The sequence below is a fragment of the Epargyreus clarus genome, unplaced genomic scaffold (genome assembly GCF_041222505.1).
Source record: "Epargyreus clarus isolate Ecla_fem2 unplaced genomic scaffold, WU_Ecla_fem_2.2 ptg000003l, whole genome shotgun sequence".
Classification (NCBI taxonomy): domain Eukaryota; kingdom Metazoa; phylum Arthropoda; class Insecta; order Lepidoptera; family Hesperiidae; genus Epargyreus; species Epargyreus clarus.
This window is the reverse complement of record NW_027332211.1, coordinates 339,896-353,614: the sequence shown is the minus strand read 5'-3', so window position 1 is coordinate 353,614 and position 13,719 is coordinate 339,896. Positions and strand designations below refer to the sequence as shown.

Here is a 13,719-nt window from a genome sequence, read left to right as displayed (position 1 = left end):
CAGCATTTTTTTATGTGTAAAAGTGACTTCCACAAGTAGTAGATAGGCATTCCTCAACCTGTCGATTTCAAACGACTTTTCAACTTTATAACTAGTAAGGATCTTTCTAGGAGAAAAAAAAATGTAACGAGCCGAATTCTTTCAGAGATTTCGTTGTTGCGATTGTTAAGTAGAGCGTATTTTATGTGTTTACAAAATAATTTTGAATATAGAATAATGTATTCAATAATATATTTAGGCTTCTTTAATGTAAAATAAATAATGATAAATTTGTTTTGTTAAAATTATTTTCCATTGTTTTAATTTGAACAGAGGATATAAAATTATAATAAAGAGGATTAATTATAAACATACGTCCATTGTTTTCAAGGAAGGGACAAGACCTTGGTTAAAAGGATACGATGAATATAATTAAAATCAGTGAATTGTAAACTTGTAATGGGAGTAGTTAAACTAGCTTAATTAAAATTTTTTTTTTAAGATATAGTTATTATTATTTGGTTCAACTTTAAAGCTACTTAAGATATATAATGAAATATACATTATTTTTGTTACGCGAGCCGTATTCTACCTAAACAAATGACCTAAACTTTATCCATCCACATCATTTAAAATATAAATATTCGCATAACATCCTGTACATCCAACAATGGATTGTTATACAATACAATATTTACCATTGTGATTAGAATTTTTCACATCCTATTCTGTTCGCCCATATCAAGGCTTTGTATACAAAGTGGGTATTCCGAAGATTTCCACCCCAGCTGATTCCATTACCGGACCTTTCCGCACAAAGGGTATGGGAGAGTGCGACTCAATCTCGAAGGTTTACGGCTCTCCAACCTCTTCCATAAAGAATTGTATTTGCATTCCAGCCCAAGCGATTCGACTTACGCTTTCCCAAACGTCAATAGACGGGGTCAAGTGCTGGCAGTATTCTTCGAAGAAATTTTAACTCTATTTCTAAAAGTATGAGCCGCTTTTTGAATGGACGGTGATAGGCGAGTAATATTATGAAGGTCGGATAGGAAATTCATGATGTGAACGAAGCTTGGACCGATCACCTTCCGAAAGACCCCGATTTCATTACTTTTTTATCTATAAAAATCTTTAGAAGTTATTAGTTTGCTCAAGTGTGTGTTGATTCAGAGCCAGTAAGCTGAAGGTCGCAGAGGGCACGTCTAATGAATTTTCTGGGTTCTGACTCCTACGAATTACAGCAATTTGTTCTTTACCCTGTAATTGAATTGCCAATAAACGACACCGAAAGGGATCTCATTAGCAGGAATTAATTCTATTACGAAAAGAAATACCTATCTTGTAACGTTCCTGACAAACGTTGGTACTTAAGAGAGTCGGTAAGCAATCAAGTCTAGAATATATTTTGTATTTAGTGTACCTTAATATAGTGAAGACTTAATTAATCTGAAGATTGATATAACGGTTTCGTTATAATGATAACAACTACTTCTTTCTGAATGCTATCTACTAAAAATAATTTAAAATAATGAATTAAATATATTTAAATGTAGTTTTATATTACTTCTGATTGAACACTCATGAAGTAAAAATGAATAGTGTTTTGCAAAATAAAGAGATTTAATAAAAGAAGATTTGTGTATTCATGTTGTCCCTGTTATATTATATACCACTCTCTGTTGCACGGCTTCAATTTGCATACAATCGTACACATTAGTTCAGCTTTACGGTCTATTCGTTTTTCAAACTTTTTAATCATAATCATTACAATTCGGCAGAGTAACGCTTATTACTGTTAACTATTATCTACAAAATTATGTAATAAACCTATTTGCGTGAAACCCGCCTAAAGGCCTTATCGGATATTCCATTAAATTATACCAAACAGGCAAACTCCCATTAATTCGCCACCCAAAGTACACAATTCAATTTTTCGCATGGACTTTTCTGGAGGTTAGAATTCGAGTCACGACCTTCTTAGCACGTAAGCCTAGTGTAACATATAGCCTGTATCAGAATGGCATAAGAGTCAAAATGTGTGTGGGTGTAGGCATGTCACGTGCCGCTTTTTGCTGGCGGCGCGACAAAGCGTAGATCAACGTTTATTCGATTCGTTTAGGGAGTCATAATCGGATGTATGCGATACAGGCTTTTGTTCCATCGCTGGGAAAAAGGTTTTGCTAAAATTGTACCTTTGTTCTTATTTTTACAAGCTTTTATTTGCTTTCGCATGAGCGAGGGTCGACTCTTGCAACTGAAGTTAAATCAATTAACTCCCACAATTCAAATGAATTTTTGTTTTATTGGTTGTCAATGCGTAATTCGTATTCGTATATCATTGTCTTAAAAAACTATTACATTTACTTATATACGAGTAGCTTGTAAATTTTCCGTGGGCGTTCCTACTATACAATAAAGTATACATACACCTACTTTAATAAAATTCCAATGTAATATAATCATACCACTCACTCACTTTTTTGCTCCTTGGTCTTGAATATTTGAAAGAGGTCCATAGAGAGTTCACAAAAATCCATCCCAACGTTTCTTTTTTCCCTTTATCAATGTTAATCCGCTCCATTAAGGGGTGTCTGTTTATCACATTTTAATAATATTTCGGATAAACAAAGTAACGCGGATTGACGGCAGGCTTAGCGTTGAAAGGCTCTAATGGAAGGGCGGATTGACCTCCGCGCTCGATCGGACACGCAAAGAGTAAGTATAGTTTGAATACATAACTTAAAACGGCAGAGAGCCTTGTGGTTCCACTTCGGCGGCACCGTCAAACCCATTTATGCCTTATGTAAGTTTCGTAAATAAGGTTTTCCTGATTTGACGCTACCAATACATTTTGAATCGTATATATAACCATTAGAATAGTTACCATTTTATTTATTTAGTTCTTTTTCGCGAAAGAATTTGCTCCAAAGTAGTTTGTATCCATGATAATAAATATTATTGTTATTCTAAACCAAAATTATATAAGTAAAAATGTAATTCCTATACGAAATGATTTTACATCACGTTCATTATTCTTTTAAAATTACATTACATTTCTTTTTCAAAGAAAAAATATAGTACAAAATAAGACTTTTGTGAGGCAGACGTATTTAGGCTTACTCTTCTGTAACTACTCTATGACAATCGAGATATAATTTTATCATGGCAAAAAGCGACGACAGATCTTATCCGGCGTAGATTCGACGCCATTGACTTCGGGGGTATTACCGACGTTTTATCTCTGAGGAATTTGGGGAACATTGGGGCGTTCTTCCGGTTAAAGAAAAGCATTAGGGAAGATAAATACACTAGATACGGTAGAATTTCAAGGAATTATGTAACGACTGTGGTTTGAAATAGTGAGGAAATGACCGCAACTAATAAACTAATAAACCTATTATTATCCACACGAAGACCCCTGTGCCTAGTACAGACTAGGTACAGGTATCCTCTTACAGTGAGAGAGGTTTAGGTCATAGTCCACCGCGCTGATCAAGTGCGAATTAATAGAGTTAACTTAACTCGTTGAACTTTTTTTTAAGAACTCTCAGTATTGTAAATTTCTTCTGAATGTTTTCCTTTACACGTATCTTTTAAAAATCAACCTTGTGTTTAAACCTCAGAGTGTCAACCACTAAACTCACTTCTATTTAAGTTAATGTGACTTTGAAATAATGTTGACTAGAGTTTAAATGTAGACAGGCTACTTACCAGCCTCCACTCTCATGTCTCTGGAGAGGATGGTGCCGACGGTGGCGGCGGCGCGGCAGCGGTACACCGCCGCGTGCACGTCGCTGCGGTACTGCGCCGCCGAGAACGCGCCCAGCCACAGCGTGCCGTTCGGGAGCGCTTCCCTGCAACAAGGTTAAATATGCTTTAAATAAATAGATACATGATGTTTGGTTGCAGTGACAACATCGTGACCGCGGTCTCTGCACGATGTAGAAGTGCAATGATGCGGTTTTCTGGTTTAAATCATAAGATACGTAAAATTTACAATGTGATATATTCCAGCTTAGTTTTCAATATTAAATATATATGTTATATGATGTGATTGTCCAGTTCTATCAAAAACTGTTTACATATGTTCAGACACATATGTTAATACTATTACATATGTTATTACATATGTTAACCACAACATAAGACGATCCAAGTTTATTTTTTTAAGTTCGTTTTTACTACTGTAAAAAATGCTCCAATTAGATTCGATTAATACTCTGACGTACATAACGATATACTTATTGATAAAATTCTATTAAAAAGTCTATTTCATTGATAAGTCCTTTACAATAACAATCATTCACGGAATTCTGGCCACGATATTAATATTAAATTATACAGCGCACAATTTAAAAAACGTTTATTATCTCCAGGACGCCAGAAAATTTCATTTATTTATTTGATCAGCCATCGGACAAAACAGATCACGGAATCAGGGCTTGGTGCGTTATAATTAATCAAAGATATTCCTGCCTTCCAATTCAATCCCGAGCTATTTTTGAATGCGGAATCTTTAAGCGATCTGATGCTTGAATAAGATTAATGGCGGACGATTCGGTTTACAAAGAAAAGAAAATGGAAGAGGGAAAACAGCCATTGAGAGTGACCGGAAAGGCAAAGGTTGCGTATAAAACAATCAGATACGTACATTTGTAAAGCTTGCTTCTCGAAATATTTCCTGGATGTAGGTATTGTATATATATATATATATATATATATATATATATATATATATATATATATATATATATATACACCTATATATATATATATATATAGGTGGTTATAGGTGGTTTCTATTGTTTTCGTACTGTTTTATATAACAGAGTAAAAAGCCGTTAAAACTGTGCAGTTGTTTTTAAGATCAACATGTTCGTGATCAAAGCTCTAGATAACGTAGCTCCCACCTATTTCTACCTAATAACAGCAGTGTACCGGCGCTGCTGTGTACCGGTTTGAAAGGTGTGGTAAGGGAGACAGACTTTTCCGAGGCGTTCCAGGTTAGTCCTCAGGTGTAGCGGCGCATCTGTGGCCGACCTCAGGTAAGAATATCTAATCCTATCTGCATTAATTTGATTACAGATATCCATGGGCGGCAGTAGCCACTTACCATCAGGTGGACTGCATGCTCGTCTGCTACTCCCATATTATAAAAAAAATGTCACGACGATACATTTCAAGAATTATTTTTTGGTTTATTTTAGATTATTTGGTAGAGTCGAAACTGCGGAGTAAATTATTAAAATACAATGCTTGATCGTAATCGTCGATCGCAATTCTGGAACGAAAAAATCGTAAATTCAGTTCCCTATTAGCGCATAAGGGGTACTAGTTATTATTAGAGATAGCTTGGTTATTTACGCGATTGAACTCAGCAAATCCCGAGGAATCGAACCGAATCGATTTTGGTCATTTTAATATACAAGTTACTTAAATCCTAAAAACTATTATAAGTATTATTATTTCAGAAATAATTGATTCCAGACGAACTTTAAATACACAAAGTAACCTTAGGGTAGCTAAGAATATCAAAGGGTGTCACATGGTCGTTCAAGCAAGTGTACTATATTACCTTAATTGCGTCCCCGGCGATGCAGTGTAAATAAATCCAGCAACCAATTATGCCCTTCGTACACGCCTAAGATATTAATTAAACTGAGTAAATATGAGTTGATTACTGAGGACTAATTGCAGAGTCGTGTTATGTGTGCGTTTTCCGTAAAGCACGCACAGACTCAACCAAACATAGAGATATCTTATAATAAGCAACACAGCTAAATCTTACATATAAAATTCTCGTTTCAAAGTGTTAGTTACCGTACTCCTCCGACACGGCTTTACTGATTTTCACCAAATTTTATATGCATATTCAGTAGGTCTGAGAATCGGCTACTATTTATTTTTCATACCTCTCATTAATAAGGGTTGTTCACCCTTAAAATGTTTTATTTATATGGCAATACAACGTTTGCCGGGTCAGGTAGTGTTTTATAAAATATTATAAAAGTGTGGCTTTGTATGTACTATTGGGAACGTTCTCACAATTGATAGCAGCATGAACCACACTACACCATTGCTCTGATGAAGGCAGATACAATAATCAGTAATCGTTCTTTTGTTTGTAATAATTAAATAACTTTTTTATTTTCCACGAAATTTCATCAGCGCCATAGTAACAAAACAAAGTAATCTTTAATTTTGTTTACATATAAATAACAATATCACAATATTTTATGAAGATTCATATTTAATAAACCTTGGAAACTTCGGGTACTTAATTAAAGTTAGTATATAAGTTATTTGCTATGGCCCTAATTGCACATTCGTCTTCATTATGTGGCATTGACATACTCGTAGGTGTACATTACTGTACATTGACATAGTCGCCGAAAATACTGTAATAACTCAGTATATAACAATATTTGACAATTAAATTAAAGCATGATTATGTACTCACTAGATATATCTACTATTAACAATTATTATTGAATATTGAAATATTATAATTGTTAAGTAACACGGCATAAAATAATTACCAGAAATTGTCAAATATTGATATTTGGTAAGCAAAATTTGCCATAAAATATGTTTTGTGTCTACAAAGTTGAACGCAACAACTTGCATAATTTGCTTACAATTTGAATTACATAAATATACAATTCCATATATCTCAGACTTCGACCCGTAAATGTAAAACCACCGGGCCTTAATGAAAACTGAAAAGCCGACGCGCCAAGCGTCGGCACTTACAAAGGCTTGACACATCCGACTGATAATGAAGAGCGAAGGCCGTTGTTGGTGCGATCTCACGTGTCTCTCCTTAGTCTGTAGCCTCTGACCTGTCGCGACCTACGGCATACTTTCTATTCAGTTTCTTATGAAGATACGTCACTGACATCGTTAAAAATTGGACTAGTTAATTTGCTTTGTGTAGTCCCAGAAAAGTGTATTTTAGAGCAATTGTAAGTTATTCAAACGCACATAAGTAAATGGTAGAGATGCTATATATTTCTATGCATTAAATTATTTTAGTCGTTAGACTACAAATATTTATATCAAGCATTTTTCCAATTTTCTTCACCAGTTTATTACTGAACCACAATAAGGACGTCCTCTCAATAGAGAAAAGGATAAAGAATAAGATAATAATCTAATTGGCTAGAAAAGTACTGATTGATCCGGTTCATAGATCCGTAATAAAATTATGAAGATTTTTTTGCAACTTTAAGCTTTTCATGACATTTTCTTTCATTGCTGGAGTCAATATATACTTGATACAGGTATACTTGAGGCCAGGAACGTCGAAATAAAACCACTTAGATATAACTGTAACACCACTTTGTCCCTATGTGTTTGCCTACGTCTTGGTTTGAAAATAAATGAGCCACACCGTTCTGTTTGTGGAGAAGGCGTCAATCAGTCTGGTCATCACGGTCTTTCGTCTCAACGGAGTGCCAGCCGTATGTCGCGCCACGCAAGCATCAAGGATGTTATCCTTCGGACCCTTGTCACCATTAACCTACCGGTCACGCCTGAGCCGAAAGGTATAGTACGTGATGATGGCAAGCGTCCGGATAGATTGACACTCCTGCCCTGGAAATAGGGGAGGTCGTTGGTGTGGGATGGTACATGTGTAGATACCATGGCTCCATCTCATATACAGGCGACCTCGATGCGTGCTGGAGCGGGGGCTGAATCTGCGGAGGCTGTGAAGCGGCACAAGTATGCTAATATCTCACAGAGTAACATGTATGTGCCCTTCGCAGTCGAGACGGTGGGACCGTGGGGGCCGGAAGCGAAGCATTTCTATAAAGAATTGTCTTCGCGCGTGATTGAGGCCTCAGGTGACCCAAGAGGTGGAGCGAGGTAATGCTGCGGTATCTTGGGCACACTTCTCTCGGGGCAGCGATTTGGCTCATTTATTTTATTTATAAAAAAATGCGTTAATCCTTATAGTTTTAGTCCAAATATTGTTTAATGGTTTTTTAATTGAATCTGTAACTTATTAATATTACTTCATAGTCAATAAACACGATAATTCTTGAAATTACTAAAACAAACATACATACAGACACACATATATGACCCTCTACAACAAATATTTCAGTAGTAAAGTGTTAAGACATAACACAAAATTAATGCTTTTATTTCTGTGTTTTTACTGCCAAACAAGCGCGTATATACGAGAAATAACAAGCGCTTGCATAAACCGACATCTCGCATTTCCCGCGCCGGCAAATTTGCGTTACAAGCGAAATGTATGCACGAGCTAGCAAATTATCCGAGCCATGGTTTACACGCAAACATGGCGCGGATTCAAAACAACACACAGTTTGTGTATCGTTGAATTTGAGCAAGTATACCAAATCATGCTCTAACCTGTGCACCCGAGTATGTTATTTCTAAAATATAATTTAATTTAATTCCTCTCATGATGTACATTTTGTTGGTTATTCTAATATGAAATATAAATGGTTTAATATGAATTCTTCATAAGTCAAACTTTGAGTACATGTATCGGTATAGAAGAATTTATATTGAACAAAACATACAGATTGAGTGTTTCCCCATTTTTTTAAATGTGTTCGTTGTTTTCGCTCAGCGATAAGAAAATTATATATAATTTCACGACATACAGTCTTACATGGCTATTAAATATGATAATATAAGATAATATGTGTGTCACAAGGATTCTAACCCAGAGCGTTTGTGCAAAACACGAAAATTAACACTTCAGAGCCATCTGGCCAGACGTGCCCTAGATTATTTATCTCCACAAGACTTGTCCGTTCTGATTTTGTCTTCACTAGGAGCGTGTTTCATAGATGATGGTTCAGGGAATAGGACGATATGAGCCCACATTTAGGTCTCAAAAAACCTGCCGGTTAAAACTTTCGTGGGTCTTTAGTGTAATCGACGTAAATTTACGTTTTATTTCTGTAATTCTTTTGTTCATGCTGCTTGAAAATTTTACAAACTTACTTATTTTGGACCATCAAAACACTGTACAGACAAGTGATTGGATGAATGCCTGCTATTGATCGCATAATTTGCCAGCTATTCTATTATAGGTCATTAATGTTATCTCGTTAGACAACAATTGTTGGGCCTTTGCCCTACCTTAAATATTTCTAATGTTCGGTAAAACTGTTTTATGGCCCTATCTTCAATCAATTTTAATGGAAAAACCGTTCTACATGAATATGATCGTCTTTACTAATATAAAATCATGTATAGCAGTATAATATCTTGAAGTGCCTACCGTTAAACTCATAGTAAGTACAGTGTAAACTTATAAGCCCTTAAGCCGTCAAGGGTCCTGTTATACAACGGGTTAACTCAAACGAAGTGGTCCAAAAACTAAATTCATCAAGGCGCCCATATCAATTCACGAACTACATCGGGGTCAACGAGGTTTCGTTGAAATTCAAACTACCCCGCAGTTTGGACGGACAAATATTTGCATAGACCAAGTTGGGAGAGGCAGAGGGGCGGATATTGAACCGTTGTTCAACTTTGTTTCGATATGTAGACCGCATGGTAGTTAAACACATTTCAGCTACTCAGAAGATAAGATTTGCCCATATGGGGCAATATCATGTCGGTTTACCGTGCTAGGGATTCAAGGTTCGATTCTAACCAATCAGCAAGTTTTATGACGCAATCCAATAGGTTTTTGAATTGGGGTTTCATGTAGTATAAATGACCAAAATCGCCACGTAAGACTACGTAAGTTTAGACTTATTTTTATTACATTTTATTATACATTAAAATTCGGGATCAAATTGACCAGGACTACAGAATATGAAATAAATACCTCATTTAAATAGAATTAAACCAATCATTTACTGAAACTGAAGAGAGTACAGACAATCCAATGAATAATAAATAAGAATTGTAAATGAGAAAACATTCCAAGAATTGAAAAATAGAGTTTATATGTACATAAACTTAAATTAATATTTTTCACATTATTTTTCTTAATATGTAAATAGTAATAATACACGTCTCAAAATACAATAAATATAGAAAGATATTTCTTTGCAAAATCTGTAACCGCTAGGGAAAGTAAAATATTATTTGTAAATAACCTGCTTATTTTGGAAAGCTAAGCAACCTTAAACCTTTATATAAGAATTTGGCGTGTATGCTACTTTGTATAAGGCAAATTTCGAAAGATATAATTATACTATGACAACATTAAATGTTAGCGGAGTAAATCCAAAATTTTAGTGCTCCTAATTACAATAAATAGGTAAATAGAATGGATGCTTTACCAATTTATCATCAAGTACTTGATGAGAAGGAATTGTAAATATTCATCATTACCGGTGATATCAGTTTACTCTCGTTGCAATTTTCGAACATAACCATAATCTTAAACGAATCGTTACATTACAGATTAAGACGCTCATTGCAAACCCATTTTGTTCTAATAGATTATTTATCATGCCTACAAATCAACTTTATGAAACATGCCGCACCACAGCATTATCGTTGGCTATTTTCCTTATAACCGCACCCACAGGACTCATTTATAGCTTATACCTTGTTCCAAACAAGGGCTCAGCTAAACAGAGATCGCAGACGGTGTACTGGCTATAAGTGTGTTGGATTTACGACCTATATGGCGGGCTGTTTGTGAACACAGGCCTTATAATCATGTAAATGTACCTTGACATCCTCAATAAACAGTACTGTATTATTATCAATACTCGTATTTAACTACATATATTTTATTGTAATATGCGCGTGAAGCTTTCTACACTCACCGCCCCACATCGGTGCTATAGACACACATGGAGATAAATACACAAACACCAAGACCCAGAAACAGAAACCTAAATTCATCATGTAGATATCTGTCGGGCCGGGGATCGAACCCTGGACCCTCTCGCGCGTCAGACCATGGTGACCCTCTGCCACGCAGGTCGACGTATTAATATGCTCCTCTGTGAATATATCTATATTTTACTACTATTATCGGTATTAGTTGCCAATTGGCTTGCGGTTCATTATGGTGAGATAACTGTAACTAAACAAATTGGATAAGAGCCAAAATTCGGTCGATAATGATGCGTCGCTACGTCTCAGTGCCTACCCGTTAACCATACTATATCTATACCGGTATATCCAAGCATTTAGTGTGCCGTGTGGGTTATTGATACATACAGGAGTACAAAGAAAAGGTGGTAGACCATCATCACCACCATGCCTATATCTGCCTTATAACAGCAGCGTTAAGCGCTGATTTGTTCCGCATTGAATGGTGTAGTAACGAAGGCATGCTTATCCGTGGTATTCCCCTTATCCCTTATGTAGCAAATATATTCAAATTATTTTATTGTTGTATATTAATTTAATTAATTATTTTGTGTTATTATCATGATGTTTTATTTTTATTAACCGACTTCGAAAAAGGAGGAGGTTACTCAATTCGACCGTATATATATTTTTTTTTTATGTTTGTTCGGCGATTTTTTCGCGATGCCGCGACCGATCGACATGATTCATACACCATTGTATGCGGCTAGTTTCACAGGGGGTCCCATTTCGAGGAAATTAGAAAATTTCCGCCAGTTTTCCCGGAAAATTGGAAAAACCCGATTTCATATAAACTTGAATAAGTCGAGTATTTCTTAACCAATTTCAATTTTATTTTTTTCATATGAAAGGGTGTTTCGTTGCGGTACTTTCCTACCTTAACATTAGTACGCTCTGATGATTAGAATTTAAGTTATGGGGTGGAACTCATCATCACTACCCCTGCTTTTTACATATTTTATGACAACTTACCTTCTGCCCACTCAATTCTCGTGAAACTTAAAATGAACATTGAGTGTCTAGGTTATCATGATATGATGGAAAATTTGACCTTCAACTCTTCAACCCTGGTAATGCAGAAGTGCCTCCTGCCTCAACCATACAAGTTAGGCATTTGGAACTTATGGATATTTAATAAAGTCGATAAGTTGAGATATATGATGGAAAATTTGACCTTCTACTCTTCAACTCTGATAATGCAGAGGTGCCTCCTGCCTCAACCATACAAGTTAGGCATTTGATGCTTATGAATATTCAATAAGGTTGATAGGTAGAGATATATGATGGAAAATTTGACCTTCTACTCTTCAACTCTGATAATGCAGAAGTGCCTCCTGCCCCAACCATACAACTTAGGCATTTGGAGCTTACGAATATATGATAAGGGCTTTGAGTAGAGACATATGATGGAAGATATGACCTTCAATTCCTCAATCCTGATGATGCAGAGGTGCCTCCCATGTAAAGTATATAGATTAGACATTTGTTGTAATGAAGTAGCTAGACAGAGGTATATGATGAAAAATTTGACCTTCAACTCCTTAGATCTGATGATGCAGAGGTACCTCCAGCCCAAACCACATGAATAAGCCATTTAGTGCTTTCACACATATAACTATCACGCAGATAAATGTAATGTAATGTAAAAAAATTACCTTCAACTCTTTCACTCTGATAATGCTGGTGTGCTTCCAAGCTAAACCATAGGAGTTAGCCATTTTGTGCTTTCATATATGTATTGACGTCACTAAGTAGACACATAGGATGAAAATTTTGACCTTCAAGGTCTTAACCCTGATAACTTGGACCTTCAAGTCTTCAATTCTAGTGACTCATGGACACTGCTGGCCTAAACCACAGTAACTTGACAATTACTTCTTACAAATATAAAATATGATTAATGAATATGTTGTAGTTTTTCTTAACTATTGAATTAAGGTAAATTGGACCGACTCACTCGCAGAGTTTTACCACCTAGTTTGATTTATTTACTTTTCTGTTCCTACCTAACCTAGCCAATAATGTAGTATCTTATATGAGATACTATCGTGTTTCGCCTATAGTGTTTCGTATTGAATTGGTTAGGTTAGGTTGGAACATATAAGACAATGTAAAACTAAGCGAGAAGGGCGCGGTAGCGCCCTGCGAGCGGGTGGGTCCAATCCGTATGAATTCAGACCATACCTTTATTCATGATCACCTTTATACAATTTTACATAATATTAATACAAACGTTAGCATACCATCACTAAAAAGGGTGAAAAAAAAATATTTTAACAAAAAATAAAACCGACTTCTATGTCACTACAAAGTAAAAAATAATTGAAATAAATGTTGGTTTAGTACATATTTCTGAAGTCGGCGCTCATATTGGACACGCTGTTTACGCCGTTATCAAACGACATATATTGAGCGCCAACTTCAGAAATATGTACTAAACCAACATTTATTTCAATTATTTTTTACTTTGTAGTGACATAGAAGTCGGTTTTATTTTTTGTTAAAATATTTTTTTAATAATAAAATTCCATTTATATGGTCACTGGCTGGTATAATTGTATGAGCTAGTATAAAAAAGAAAACAACGCGTCTTGACGTTAGAGTTGTATTTTGAGTGGTAATTATAAAAATCGTAAATTGGTCGAAGAAATAGTTTTATTCTTTCACTTAGGGGCAGCAACGCAGTCCCTGTAGTTCCGGGACCAGAATAGGGCTACGGTATCCCCTCCCTGTCGTAAGAGGCGATTAAGGGGCACCCAGGGTAGTGGGCGGCAAGAGTCGGAGCTCGAACCGCCCGGCCAGCGACCCCGGGAAGGAGGACGGTATGTGTGGCCGCATGCCGTTGTACACACCAATGGATGTGGCGAGCTTATGCTCACCTGGGAGGAGTCCATTTGGGGAAACGCGCTT

At 35.9% G+C, this 13,719-nt stretch overlaps 1 protein-coding gene across 1 annotated transcript in view; it reads right to left on the bottom strand.

The window, feature by feature from the left end:
* The window catches only part of LOC140749310 (cell adhesion molecule Dscam2), a 206,061-nt gene that overhangs the window by 66,254 nt on the left and 126,088 nt on the right, over positions 1-13,719 (bottom strand). Inside the window, exon 4 of the mRNA XM_073082405.1 lies at positions 3,694-3,836. Coding sequence (XP_072938506.1) covers positions 3,694-3,836 — 143 coding nt within the window. The remainder of the gene's footprint in view (positions 1-3,693; positions 3,837-13,719) is intronic.